The following is a 15050-nucleotide window of genomic DNA, read 5'->3' as shown; positions in this document are numbered from 1 at the left end:
CTATGTAACTATGTAACCATCCAGACACATTCCTTGTCTGTTACTGGATAATGTCCCAGAATTCCCAGCACCGCTCACCTCTCCTGTCAGCAGCTCCATCATCTTCTTGGTGGCTTCTAGAATCTTCTGCATGTTGTGTCTCTCAGGTTTTAGGGAGTCACATGGAGGCACTGTGATGGTCAAATGATCTCCTGACTTCAGAGGCGGAAATCTCTGTATTGAAGAAACCATAAGAATATCATATTAGAGTCCCAGAATCCTCCTCACCTCTCCAGTCAGGTCTGTGTTTTATTAATAGAGATACGAGTGATGTCATGTGACCTCCCAGAATCCTCCTCACCTCTCCAGTCAGGTCTGTGTTTTATTAATAGAGTTAAGAGTGATGTCATGTGACCACCCAGAATCCTCCTCACCTCTCCGGTTAGGTCTGTATTTTATTAATATAGATACGAGTGATGTCATGTGACCACCCAGAATCCTCCTCACCTCTCCAGTAAGGTCTGTGTTTTATTAATATAGATACGAGTGATGTCATGTGACCTCCCAGAATCCTCCTCACCTCTCCGGTCAGCAGGTAGATGATCTCCAGGGTGAGGTTTAGTATCTTCTCAGTCATGTGACTCCGGTCCTCCTCCATCCTCATTGGTGCCGTCATTTGATCTATACAGGTCTCCTTGTAGATAGATCATTTTGGGAAATAAAAGTAAGAATTATTTGGATGGTATTGGTCACAATAATAGGATGTGGATTTGAGGGTGGTAATAGGAGAGTTGCTGTACATTTAACAACTTAAGCCCAGGAAGATTTTACCCCCTTCCTGACCAGGGCCTATTTTGCGATTCGGCACTGCGTGAATTTAACGGACAATTGCGCAGTCGTGCGACGCTGTACCTAAACGAATTTGACGTCCTTTTTTTCCCACAAACAGAGCTTTCTTTTGGTGGTATTTGATCACCTGTGCGATTTTTTGATCATGCGCTATAAACAAAAAAAGAGCGTCAATTTTGCAAAAATAACAATATTTTTCACATTTTTTTTATATGAAGTTCCCAAAAATATAAAATGTAAAAATCGGAATTTTTTAACATTTTAGGCCAATTTGTTTTATGCTACATATTTTTGGTAAAAAAAAGAAAATTGCAAAAAGCGAATTTTGATTGGTTTGCGCAAAAGTTATTGCGTTTACTAACTAAGCGAAAGATTTTTGTTGTTCTTTTTTTTTAACGCGTAATGGCGACGATCTGCGATCTTTTAACGCGTAATGGTGGCGATCTGCGATCTTTTTTGTGGTACTGCGACATTGCGGCGGACAGATCGGACCCTTGACTGACTTTTTGACACTTTTGGGGTTACCAGTGAAATTACTACAGTAATCAGTGCTATACATATGCACTGTTACTGTAAAATGACACTGGCAGTGAAGGGGTTAACTTTTTTGGAGAGGGAGGGGTTAAGTGTGTCCCTAGGGGCGTGTTTCTAACTGTGATTGGCTGTGGCTTGAGGTGTAGGAACAGTGATCAACGGTCCTACATAGTAGAACCGTATGATCACTATTCTTACACAGGGGAGAATGACAGTCGGCTTGTTTACATAAGCCGCCTGCCTTTCTCCCGCTCTAACGGACGATCGCGAGTGACCGGCAGACATCGGGTCCGCCAGGCACATGCGCGGGGGGGCCCGTGACCGAGCGGGAGCGCACATCCGGGAGCGCGCGCTCACTCCCCAGAGCCTCACAGGCTAGTGACGTACCGATACGTCACTTTGCCTGTGAGGGGCTGACCGCCACAGTATTTTTACTTGCGGCGGTCGGCAAGTGGTTAAGAACTACTCTCCCCACGAGAACACATTTAATCTGGACTGTTTCAAATTTGTTACATCTTGGAGGACCTTGGACCATCTTAGCCTGCCAGATCAGAATTTCCCTTTTCTCTGTTGGATTTGTTTGGTTTCTGAGCTGGTTTGCAGATGAAACAGAACTCTTCTAAGAACAAGTGCTCACCAACGAATGAAGAAATTCTCTTCTTCCTCTTACATAATATTCCAGAACAAATCACATGACCAGTGGGACAATAAGATGGTTAAGATTGCCAGTTCTGTAATGTCTGAAAAATAAGTGCAGGTGGGGTGGGAGGACAATCATAGACCCCCCTCTGTCCCTCAGAGTCCCCTGAGCCCTCAAGCCCCCTATTCCCTCAGAGCCCTAAAACCTGACTACCCCCTCAAGGTTCTCAGCATCCTTCAGATACATTACCCTTTCAGAGGCCCCTAAAGTCTTCCAGCTTCACTAAACCCTCACATCCCCTCAGCTCCTATACTTCCCTCAAATCCCTCAGTATTTTCCTCCCTCTGACACCAATGATGGAACATATTCTTCATGGCAGGCTGGGGAATGTTTTCTTCCTCCTGACCAGCAATGTAAGGGGCTCCATACTCCTGACCCCTGCACTCCATCATTGTGTTGGCTGCATATTGTAACAATTGCCCATTGGCTGCCTGTGTTGTGTAATAATTGCCCTTTGTAGGCCATGTATGGTCAGGATTAGAGATGGGCTCAGGCGTGTTTGAGTTCGCATGTACCCGATCCCGCCAGGAAGCTGACACTGCAGTCAGCAAGCAGTGAGACATTTACTGATCTGTGCAGCTGTGGATCGGGAAATGTCTCACTGCCTGTGATTAGCGGAGTGCAATGTCGGTTTCCTGGCGGGATCGGGCACATGCAAACTCGAACACGCCCGAGCCCATCTCTAGTCAGGATGGTCATTGTCTTGTCTATTTATTGTCAGTGCTGTTTGTTTAGAGACCATATTACTAGAATTTATCTCCAAAATTAAGAGAGTTTTCCGGCCCTGAAAGTAGGAAATGTTCTAACCCTGAAGGGGTTAATGTAGGTTTCCACACTATATATATGACTATGGAGGAAGATGATGGACATGACGGGGGGGGGGGGGGGGGGGTTAGAGGGTGTAAATAGAAAATAAGATCTTATTACCTTCTCTGCTTCCACTTCCAACAACGTCTCCTCTCTACTTCCTCCCGACTCACCTCTCACCCGGAACTTCCTGTCTGTACTGACATCACTTCCTGTCTGTACCTGACATCACTTCCTGTCTGTATTCCGTAGAGACTTCCTGTCTGAGTGAAGTGAGATCACCAACTTGTGGAGCTCAGAGGAACTGCAGCCCTGAGAAACGTCTCTTAGTGTGAACACGGCCTTGTGCTGTGTGTTTATGTACTGTACACTGATCAGCCATAAAATTATGACCACTGACAGGTGAAGTGAATAATATAGATTATCTCATTACAATGGCATCTGGAAGTGGGTGGGGTATATTTGGCAGCAAGTAAGCAGGTTTTCCCTGAAGTTGTTGTTTTTAAACGTAAAAAAATGGGCATTGCAGTTTATTGTGTATGGGGCTGCAAGGGATGTGGGCGACTGGGTGTGTGTGTGTCATTTACCTGGGCGAGAGATGGCACCAGGATGCATTATGGGAAGAACTCAACCTGGGGAGGCAGTGTGATGCTTTGTCTGGTGGAGTCCTTGCCTTGATGGCAGCAAAAGTGAGACCTACTCAATACTAGAGGATAGTTCTAATGTTCTGATGGGTGGTCATAATGTTTTGGTGGGTGGGTATAATGTTTTGGTGGGTGGGTATAATGTTCTGGTGGGTGGGTATAATATTCTGGTGGGGGGTATAATATTCTGGTGGGCGGGTATAATGATCTGGTGGGTGGGTATAATGATCTGGTGGGTGGTATAATGTTCTGGTGGGGTGTATAATATTCTGGTGGGTGGGTATAATGATCTGGTGGGTTGTATAATGTTCTGGTGGGTGGGTATAATGATCTGGTGGGTGGGTATAATGTTCTGGTGGGTGAGTATAATGATCTGGTGGGTTGTATAATGTTCTGGTGGGTGGGTATAATGTTCTGGTGGTTGGTATAATGTTCTGGTGGGTGGGTATAATGTTCTGGTAGGTGGTATAATGTTCTGGTGGGTGGTATAATGTTCTGGTGGGTGGTATAATGTTCTGGTGGGTGGGTATAAAGTTATGGTGGGTGGTATAATATTCTAGTGGGTGGGTATAATGTTATGGTGGGTGGTATAATGTTCTGGTGGGTGGTATAATGTTCTGGTGGGTGGGTATAATGTTATGGTGGGTGGTATAATGTTCTGGTGGGTGGGTATAATGTTATGGTGGGTGGTTATAATGTTCTGGTGGGTGGTATAATGTTCTGGTGGGTGGGTATAATGTTATGGTGGGTGGTATAATATTCTGGTGGGTGGGTATAATGTTATGGTGGGTGGTATAATGTTCTGGTGGGTGGGTATAATGTTATGGTGGGTGGTATAATATTCTGGTGGGTGGGTATAATGTTATGGTGGGTGGTATAATGTTCTGGTGGGTGGGTATAATGTTCTGGTGGGTGGTATAATGTTCTGGTGGGTGGGTATAATGTTCTGGTGGGTGGGTATAATGTTCTGGTGGGTGGGTATAATGTTCTGGTGGGTGGGTATAATGTTATGGTGGGTGGTATAATGTTTTGGTGGGTGGGTATAATGTTCTGGTGGGTGGGTATAATGTTCTGGTGGGTGGGTATAATGTTCTGGTGGGTGGGTATAATGTTATGGTGGGTGGTATAATGTTCTGGTGGGTGGTATAATGTTTTGGTGGGTGGTATAAAGTTCAATGTGGTACATGAACTTAATAGAAAAATAAAATGAAATAAAGGAAAAATAATTCCACCACCATTTTATTCTCAGCAGAGGGAATAGATGCTAATAGTCTGCAGGAGATATGCTGGAAAAAATGGGGGTGGTAATAAGCTGTAGAAGATCTTCTTTTCAACCCCTTCCTTTTTTCATATCAGATTTCCTGCAGCCTATTAGCACCCATTTCCCTTGCTGTGTCTCAGCAGATCTTCTGCAGTCTATTAGCACCCATTTCCCTAGCTATGTCTCAGCGGATCTCCTGCAGCCTATTAGCACCCATTTCCCTATCTATGTCTCAGCAGATCTCCTGCAGTTTATTAGCACCCATTTCCCTTTCTGTGTCTCAGCGGATCTCCTGCAGCCTATTAGCACCCATTTCCCTATCTATGTCTCAGCAGATCTCCTGCAGCATATTAGCACCCATTTCCCTAGCTATGTCTCAGCGGATCTCCTGCAGCCTATTAGCACCCATTTCCCTTGCTGTGTCTCAGCAGATCTCCTGCAGCATATTAGCACCCATTTCCCTTGCTGTGTCTCAGCAGATCTTCTGCAGTCTATTAGCACCCATTTCCCTAGCTATGTCTCAGCGGATCTCCTGCAGCCTATTAGCACCCATTTCCCTATCTATGTCTCAGCAGATCTCCTGCAGTTTATTAGCACCCATTTCCCTTTCTATGTCTCAGCAGATCTCCTGCAGTTTATTAGCACCCATTTCCCTTTCTGTGTCTCAGCAGATCTCCTGCAGTCTATTAGCACCAATTTCCCTATTAGAGAATAAAATGGCGGTAGTTCCAATGTTTTATGTCACACGATATTAGCGCAATGGATTAGGAAACAGAAAATGTCAGTAAAAAACCCAGTGCAGGTAATTTTGGGGTCACAGACACAATCTATCCCCCAATTCATAGATTCCTAGAGAAGAGTTTGTTGTGGAAGGGAAGTTGGGTACAAGTCAATGAAACCCCCGACCCTCCCAGCTGAGAACAATGAAGGAGATTACTATTCCAATCCTCCAACCAGTTTTCTGGCTGGGAAGGTCTGGGAGTCAATATTTCCCCAGCTAACCAGGAACAATGAAGGAGTTTACTATTCAAATCCTCAACAACTCGTTTTCCCACTCGTATTTCCCCAGCTGGCAGAGACAAGACTTCTTATAGAGTGTCAGCTTCTTCCTCCAAATCTCAGTATATGCTCCAGCAAACTGTGTGTAGTGGACTACAAAACACCTCCTTCCCCAAACACCAATCCGTGCTCTCTTGGTGCTCACACCCAGATTGTGCGCTCCCCAGACCGCCATCACCCTCCTAACAAGAGGCTCCACAAAAGCTTTGGAGGAACCCTGGTTGAGAAAGGCTGGACTAAGTAGTAATATATTTCTCTCCCCCTTGGTGGGAGTGGAGATGACCCATCTATAAGGATATACAGTACATACACACAGCACAAGGCTGTGTTCACACTACCAGACAGTTCTCAGAGCTGCAGTTCCTCTGATCTCCACAAGGTGGTGATCTCACTTCTGCCCAGACAGGAAGTCTCTATGGAATACAGACAGGAAGTGATGTCAAGTACAGACAGGAAGTGATGTCAGCTACACACATGACATTACATTTGGAAGAACGGGGAGAGAGAAGACAATGCAGGAATTGGCGGCAGAGGAGGTAATACGTAGATTAACCCCTTCAGGGGGATCAGTTGATGAATAATATAACCTGCTATATAAAGCTGGCCATACATGGTTCAGTTTTATCCTTCAGCCAGCGGACTGAGAGGAAAAAACTGAGGTAATTCCCCCATCCACACATTGGAGGGGGATGGGGAATCCTCCCTGCTGCACTATTGTATTCTGACTATGGGGGGGCGCTCCTCCGCTCTCAGAATACACAGATCAGTGATGAAGCTATTGGCTGCAGCCGCTGACCGAGTGACCTTTATCCAGCAGTGACCACACATGGATGGAAATGTGACCGATCCCTGCTAAACCAGCTGAATTTCCATGTATCTATGGTCACCTCCCCTCCCCCTCATCTCCTTCATTATGTAAGTCATGCTGAGAGATAATCTCCCATTGACTGAGCAATATTCTCATTTGTCTCTGAGCTCCTTCTTGCTATTCCTCGTCCTGCCTGTTGTTTCCTTGGATTGATTTTCTGTGTAGTGACCCCGGCTTCATTTATTGGATGCGCTCGTTTGTTGCTTGTCCTGACCCTTATCCTGATTTCTGGATCTCCTCCTCATCTCTCCTCCATATCCTCTTACACAGCTTTTCTCCACACCTGCAGTGACCCTGGGGGGTGGAAACTCGGCACCAGCATGCAGCAAAATCCATCCCCACCATTAGGAGCTCTGGAGAAGATTGTCTGTTATTTACACTCCATTCCTCCGCACTTCACCTGCTCACATGAGAGATTACTTTCACAGATTCCTGAGAGATTTCTGTATGGTAAAGCTCAAAGTTCACTCTTAAGTTTAGGAAAAGTGGGAGGCACCCAGGAACAATGATTTGGTTTGCACGGGAGCCTCATGTAGAGGTCCCTCAAATCTCCCCATCCAAATGTCCTTCCATCCAGATGTCCTATGACATCACACTGACCTCACAGATCCTCCTCCCAATGTCCCTCCATCTTACTTTTTTTTTCTGATGTTCTTAATATGTTGGAGCCTTGGCATCCTCACTAGCAAAGTGGGACTGTTGGTCCTGTGTTGTATGTAATGATGTCAGAATGTCTGCATCAAGCTTTTATTCTGCAGTGTGGGGGGTCCTGTGTGGGTAAATTATACCTCAGTCTGAGGTGGGGCTTTAATAAAATGGAAACCTGAATGGTGAGGTGAGGAGGATTCTGGGAATTTCATTTGATTTTACTATTTGTGTTCAGATCTAGAGTTTTCCTCCTGTGAAGTCTGGAGATCATATGACCATCACATTGCCTCCACCTCCCTCCTCGATAGAGAAATAAAAAGAAGATTCTAGAAGTCACCAGGGAGATCATCGAGGAGAGGTGAGCAGTGCTGGGAATTCTGGGAAATTATCCAGTAACAGACAAGGGATGGGTCTGGATGGTGACTGTATCATTGTGTGTGTCAGGTTCCTATAAGGTGTCAGGATGTCACTGTCTATTTCTCCATGGAGGAGTGGGAGTATTTAGAAGGACACAAGGACTTCTACAAGGACGTCATGATGGAGAATCATCCGCCCCTCACATCACCGGGTAAGAGGAGACTTTATTGTAAAGGAGAGAGCAGTACGGAGGATCCACCTAGATCCCCCATCATCTGATAAACACATAGAAACAATGTATTCAGTCAGTGTGTGTGTTTCCTACAGATGGATCCAGTAATGGGAACCCACCAGAGAGAAGTCCCCGTCCTCTGTATTCCCGGGATTCCACACAGGAAGGTCACACCATCCCTCACCATCATCAGGTAGATGAGGAACAATCTCTGATAGTATCATTAGGATCTGTACATTATCTGCATTGTTACCATTGATGTCTTTTTTTTTATTCTATATTCAGAGTGCAAACCTGAGAGATTCTAAAGTTGAGGTTAAAGAAGAGATAAAAGAGGAGGATGATGAGGATGGGGTGATGGAGGAGTCAGAGATTCTAAAAGAACACAAAGATCTGTACCAAGACACCATGGTGGAGTCATCCAGCTACAGAAACCCACCAGAGAGATGTCCCCGTCCTCTGTATTCCCGGGATTCCACACAGGAAGGTCCCACCATCCCTCACCATCATCAGGTAGATGATTGACAATTATTAGTAGTTATGATTTATATACAGCATATTTGTTACAATGAATGTTTTATTATATCTTTCAGAATGGAAACCTCGGGGATTATAATATTGTTGTTAAAGAAGAGTATAAAGAGGAGGATGAGGAGTATGGAGTGATGGAGGAGTTTTCAGAAGGACACAAGGATATGATGGAGCCACCTAATACCAGGAACCCACCAGAGAGATGTCCCCGTCCTCTGTATTCCCGGGATTCCACACAGGAAGGTCACACCATCCCTCCCTGTTACAAGGTTGGTGGGATGGAGCATTTAGAATATAAATTGTGAAGATGATGTGTGGATTATAATGTGAGCTTATAGTTTACCAATGATATTTTTATTTTTTTTTTCTTGGTTTAGGGTGAAGATCAGATAGATATAAAAGTTGAGGTTAAAGCAGAAGAAGAAGAGAGGTATGTGAGGGATGATCAGCAGTCTATGGAGGAGGATGGAATAACGGGGACATTTATAGAGGAGGACACTCCTACAGAGATTAGCACAGGTGGGTCATTAACACTAAATACATTCCTCCACGCATACTGATCACTGATTGGTCCAGAGTAGGGCAAGAACTGGGTGTATTCCTGTATTTTTCTCAGATAATCTTCCTTCTCCGTGCTGCAGACTCAATTTATGTCTCTAGAATGGATTTATGGAGATTCTAGGTTTCAGCTGGAAGCATAATGTTGATTTTTGTTGATTTTCACCATAGGTGATACTAGACCTAGGCAACTGGGGTATGAGTCTTGGGTCTCCTTCCCCATGCCCAGGTCTAGTAAGATCCCTGACAGAACAATTTGCCCAGGTTACTTGCTCTGTTGTATAATGGCTGTGCCGGGTGGAGGGATATGTCTGTTTAGTCTAACACCCAAGTCACTGAGTGCAGTCTCAGGAGATGGGAGGCAGCGGAGTGGGACCTCTGCAACTTGTCTCATGTAAACATGGTTCCACTGATTACTGAATACCAATATTATGAGTCCTAAACCTTACACTATATACTCTATATTGTACATTACATACTCCTGACCCCTGCACTATATACTCTCTGTTGTACATTACATACTCCTGACCCCTGCACAATATAATCTATGCTGTATATTACATACTCCTGACCCCTGCACTATATACTCTGTTGTACATTACATACTCTTGACCCCTGCACCATATACTCTGTTGTACATTACATCTTTCTGATACTATATAGTCCTATCTGTTGTATCTTATACAATATGTTGTACATTACATAGTCCTGACTTCTGCTCTCTCCCCTCTACCCACTGCTATATATACACATAATATGAATTCTCTTTTGCTACACCCATTTTCTACCAGCTGGACATTTTATATCTGATGATTTGATTGGAGCACAGACTTCTAAATGGTTATAATAATGTGATAATATCCTCAGACTTTTGAACCTTAAACAGAAAGTGATAATGAGGGAGGAGTCAGTAACCCAATGATGGTGGTCTTCAGAGTCTTCATCTTGGTTGTTCTCTACAGTTGGGCCGAACACCCCACTGTTCGGTTCGCACTAGAACTCCCGAAAAGAGAAAAAGTTCTGATTCGAACAGCGATACTTATTAAAGTCTAAGGACCTTGAAAAATCAAAAGTGCCCATTTTGAAGGCTTATATGCAAGTTATTGGCCATAATAAGGGTATGGGGGCCCGGGTACTGCCCTGGGGGACATGTACCAATGCAAAAATATGTTTCTCTTACGTCCTCCGACAGTCGCCGCCCCTCACAAAGTCTTCACCAATGGGTATTGACTTCCACTCCGCAGGAGTAGCTAGGCATAAGACTTGTTAGAAACAAAAGCTTTTAGCATAGACACAACCATGGGGGCTGTCCCACTGGTCAATACCCCCCCTGCAGTAAACCATCCCAACTCAGTTTGTCTCTGCCTAGCGTTAGGAGTAGATAGGCTTCCCTGTGCTGGGGCTTCAGTCTCAGCCTTCTAATCTTTTCTTATGATTTTTCTTTGCAAAATGTCAGTTTTTTTCTTTGCTTTACTAGCTGTTTATTTTGTCAGCTTTAGTTTTAGTCGGATCTTCGGATGAAGATGGATTTTGCAGAGCTGGGAATCGGACTGGCCGCCCTGGCTCTCCAGGGCAGAGGGTCAGAGGGATCCCCAGCCCGCCATAGAGCGTTCAGCTATGGTTCCCCCTGGCACTATGAACGACCCATCCCTGTTCGCTGCAGGGATGCAGCCTGTGAGGTGGCTACCTCACTGGACGCATATACGGTTGCATGCCGCAGTGTCCTGCATTTTGGCTGACGGCATTCCCTGCCATCTGAGGGCATCGGCTTTCCGTCTATTAGAGGCACCCCACGCCATCCTGTACAGGTAAGTACTCTTCTGTGTGGGGCCTCTGTCTGGGGTGGCAGTCCTGTGTTGCTGTGTGTCCCCTCATGTCTGTGCGTTTGTGGGGCTCCCTGATGCGATCCCTGCGGGGGTCTCTTTTTTTGTGCACTGCTGGCGCTGTGTGTTTTGGGGGCCCCTCTCCTGTGTCACTTTCAGTGTTGGGAAGTGCAGACTGTGTGTGCGGCGGCCGCTGCGGCTAAAAAACACGTGGTCCGCCATTTTGGATGTGGGCAGCATGTCTGGCTTCACTATGGGCTTTGCAACAGCGTGCTGTGTAGTGTTTTTGGCGCCATCCGGCGCCATCTTGTGTGTGGCAGAACGATCGTTCCGAGCAAATGTCGGCGGCCATCTTGCCGTAGCTTTCCATTGCTTTCTATGGGCAGCCATTTTCCCTTAGCCTTGCAGCATATAGTTCAGCCTCTGATGACCTCACTTCCTTTTCCTCTGGAGCAGCGATCGGTGTGGTAACACTCTGTGGGGCTCTGCAGACTGTCTCTTCCATATCTCTCTGTTTTACCCTTCCTGGCTCAGTTTTGTACCTTTTTGGGGGGTCTGTGTACACAGTGTATTTAGTGGTGTGCTGCGCAATCCGCAGCGCTTTTAAAGGGCCAGTACTTTTGTCATTCTTTTTTGCAATGGATTCTCAGGACAGCAAATTCCCCCCAGCCTTGGTGGGGGACCCCAGTTCAGCTGAACCCCCCGTTATACCTAATTTGGCTGCTGTGGTGGCGTCTTTAGTGTCAAAAATGAAGGTGCTGATGGCTGAACGAGCTGCTAGAAAAAGGCCTAGATTATCTTTCTCCTCTGATTCAGATGGTGCTGTGGCTGGCGTGCCCTTTTCAGGGTCTCGCTCGTCCCTGGACCCACTGGGGTCTGAGGGGGAGGCAGAGGTGGAGGGGATAGATGATTCTCCCCCGGGGTCGCCTGAAGAACGCGCAGCTATGGATGCGTTGATTTCTTCTGTAAAAGAAACACTACATTTGGAGGATGAGCCCACTCCTCCGGGCATTGTGTCCTCTTTTGGTACACATAGGACCCGCAAGTCGGCGCAGGTTTTTCCCTGCCCCGCTGAGTTTCATCACACTGTGAATGAACAATGGCGCAGTTTGAAACGCCCTTTTACGGTGCCTAATAGGTTTAAACTGCTCTACCCCTTTGCGCCTTCTACGGATTTGCGCTGGTGTGTTGCTCCCCAGTTGGATCACACGGTGGCCGTGTTGAACAAGGCTACTTTGGTTCCGCTGAGGATACCTCGGTGTTCCGGGATCCTACGGACAGGAGGTTGGAGTCTCTTGCCTGCCATGCCTACATGGTGGCGGGTTCCATGCTCAAACCTATTTTCGCTTCTGTCATGGTTGCTCAGGCGGTGGTGGATTGGACTAAGGTGCTTAGTCGCACTCTTGCGTCTGATTCTGCCCCACCTGCTATGCTGGAAATGGTGGACCAAATTCATCACGGGGTCAGGTATTTGTGCGATGCGGCCCTGAATGAGGCTCCTTTGGCTGCACGTCTGTCGAGTGTCGCGGTACTTAACCGTCGACTGATCTGGCTGAAGAGCTGGTCGGCTGACCAGACGTCATGGAAAACAGTGGCTGATTTTCCCTATGCAGGATCTCGCCTTTTTGGCGAGGCTTTAGATACTTTGGTGAAAGGGGTCACTGGGGGCAAAAGCACCCTGCTTCCCCAGAATCCAAAGAACAAGCCTTTTCGCGGCAGGCCCAATCAGGGGCCCTTTCGTGCCCTTAAGCCGCAAAACAAGGGCAAACCTTTCAAGGGCCAAGGTAGCCAGAAAAAGCCCTTGGCGGGTAAGCAAAAGTCTGGCCATGCCGGTGCGGCGGCTCAGTCCACCTCTGCCTGAAGGGACGCCCTCATCAGTTTCAGGGGTGGGGGGACATTTGCGCGGCTTCCTCCAGCCTTGGCTGCGCCGAATTCCGGACAGGTGGGTTCAGGAAATCATTTAATCTTGTATCCTATCATACAAGATCGAATTCCTTTCACGGCCGGCGAACAGATTCTTTCCCTCAAATCTTCATTTGACCCCAGGGCGCCTACAGGACCTGCATCAAGCGGTGCAGGACCTCCTTGCCCAGGGGGTGACTGTCCGGGTGCCTCATCGGGACAGGTTTTGGGGGTTTTACTCGAATCTGTTCATTGTGCCCAGAAAGGAGGGCAAGGTGCGTCCTATCCTGGACTTGAAAGCTCTGAACCGCTTTGTGCGCGTTCGAAAGTTCCATATGGAATCCCTCTGCTCGGTGGTGGCCTCCCTGAGTGCAGGGGAATTCCTGGCCTCTATAGACCTGAAGGATGCGTACCTGCACATCCCCATTTTCGAGGGTCATCAGAGGCACCTCCGGTTCGCCATAGCGGAGGACCACTATCAGTTCGTAGCGTTACCTTTCGGTCTCGCTTCGGCTCCAATGGTCTTTACCAAAGTGCTTACGCCTGTTCTGGGTCTGCTGAGGGCACAGGGCATTGCGGTCTTGGGTTATCTGGACGATCTCCTGTTAAGATAGAGTACCAGCCAGGGCCTGCTACGCAATCTGTCCACTACGGTTCAGACGCTTCAGGAGTTCGGATGGACCATCAACCTGCAGAAGTCGACCTCGTCTCTTTCGGTTCGTCTTCCATATCTGGGAATGGTTCTGGACTCTGCTCAAGCAAAAGTGTTTCTTCCGGAGGACAAGCTCCGGATCCTTCAGGACGAGATCAGGTCCCTCAGGAATCCTCGTCGCTCAGGACCTGCATGCGGTGCCTGGGGTTGATGGTGTCGGCCTTCGAGGCGATACCCTTTGCTCAGTTTCACACGCGGTCTCTTCAAGCGGAGATCTTGGCCAGGTGGGACAGACTACCTCAGTCCTTGGATCTAAGTGTCTCGTTGAGTCGCCGGACCAGAATGGATCTTCTGTGGTGGCTTCAGTCCCCGGCGGTATCGGAAGGGAAATCCTTCTGTCCGTTACTGTGGACAGTGATTACCACGGATGCCAGCCTGTCGGGCTGGGGTAGAGTACTGGGCAACCTGTCTGCCCAGGGCACTTGGTCGGAGGAGGAATCCTCCCTTCCAATCATCATATTGGAATTGAGAGCGATCAAACTCTGTCTCTTCCAGTGGTTGAATCGGCTTCAGGGCCGTCCCGTTCGGGTACAGAAGGACAATGCGACCACGGTGGCTTACATAACCACCAAGGAGGCACCAGGAGATCCCGGGCGGCCCGGGAGGTGACCGACATTCTGTCTTGGGCCGAGTCTCATGTCCCGGCGATTTCGGCAGTTCACATTCCGGGTGTGGAAAATTGGCAGGCCGATTATCTGAGCCGCCAGACCCTGGATCAGGGGGAATGGTCCCTACACCCGGAGGTCTTCCAAATGCTGTGCGCTAAGTGGGGATCCCCGGACGTGGATCTGTTCGCGTCTTGGCTAAATCACAAGGTGGAAAGGTTCGTAGCAAGGACACGCGATCCTCTGGCGGATGCGCTGGTGGCTCCTTGGCATCAGTATCGTCTGATGTATGCCTTTCTTCCGATTCAGTTTTTGTCCAGGTTCCTTCGCAGGCTGGCCTCGGAACCGAACTTGGTGATTCTAGTGGCACCGGATTGGCCACGCCGGTCCTGATACGCGGACATCGTTTACCTAGCAGTCGAGCCTCCTTGGAGACTGTCGATGCGAGAAGATCTACTGTCTCAGGGACCGATCTTCCATCCTGCTTTACAGTCGCTGGCTTTAACGGCCTGGCTGTTGAAAGCCAGGTCCTGAGAGACAGGGGTCTCTCCCCTGAGGTCATTCCTACCTTGATCAAGGCTAGAAAAGCCTCGTCTGGTAAGATTTACTACCGTACCTGAAAAGCTTATTTTGCCTGGTGTGAGTCCAGGGGCTTTTTTCCTCGCTCATACTCGGTGTCGAGAGTGTTGGCTTTCCTCCAGTCTGGTGTGGACCAGCGCCTGGTGCTGGCCACAATAAAGGGCTAGGTATCTGCACGGGCTGTTCTTTTTCAACGCCCTGTGGCGTCTCATTCCTTAATTCGCACCTTCATTCAAGGTGTGCGATATTTGGCCCCTCCCCGGAGGGAGCCTTTACCTCCATGGGACTTGAACTTGGTTCTGTCCGTGTTACAGCGTTCTCCCTTTGAAAACATTCAGGAGATATTGTTGCCTCTGCTGTCTAAAAAGGTTGCCTTTTTAGTGGCGATCACTTCTGCTCGCA

General features: G+C 47.6%; 4 protein-coding genes across 4 annotated transcripts in view; 2 read left to right on the top strand and 2 right to left on the bottom strand.

Annotated features, from left to right (window-relative positions):
- LOC309548875 (gastrula zinc finger protein XlCGF66.1-like) overlaps window positions 1–1897 on the bottom strand; it is a gene marked incomplete at both ends in the record, with an annotated part of 73619 nt that extends 71722 nt beyond the window's left edge. Inside the window, 2 exons of the mRNA XM_082248805.1 lie at window positions 79–213; window positions 1829–1897. Coding sequence (XP_082104931.1) covers window positions 79–213; window positions 1829–1897 — 204 coding nt within the window. The remainder of the gene's footprint in view (window positions 1–78; window positions 214–1828) is intronic.
- The window catches only part of LOC309548876 (uncharacterized protein), a gene marked incomplete at its 3' end in the record, with an annotated part of 42111 nt that extends 39083 nt beyond the window's left edge, over window positions 1–3028 (bottom strand). Inside the window, exon 1 of the mRNA XM_082248806.1 lies at window positions 2990–3028. The remainder of the gene's footprint in view (window positions 1–2989) is intronic.
- The window catches only part of LOC309550782 (uncharacterized protein), a 197420-nt gene extending 188594 nt beyond the window's left edge, over window positions 1–8826 (top strand). Inside the window, exon 4 of the mRNA XM_082251118.1 lies at window positions 8532–8826. Within this exon, the coding sequence (XP_082107244.1) occupies window positions 8532–8774 (243 nt within the window). The 3' untranslated portion in view covers window positions 8775–8826. The remainder of the gene's footprint in view (window positions 1–8531) is intronic.
- LOC309550245 (uncharacterized protein) overlaps window positions 1–15050 on the top strand; it is a gene marked incomplete at its 3' end in the record, with an annotated part of 2091994 nt that overhangs the window by 188913 nt on the left and 1888031 nt on the right.

The sequence above is a fragment of the Pelophylax lessonae genome, assembly GCF_965119305.1.
Source record: "Pelophylax lessonae genome assembly, chromosome: 3".
Classification (NCBI taxonomy): Eukaryota; Metazoa; Chordata; class Amphibia; order Anura; family Ranidae; genus Pelophylax; species Pelophylax lessonae.
This window is presented reverse-complemented; position numbering and strand designations above follow the sequence as displayed.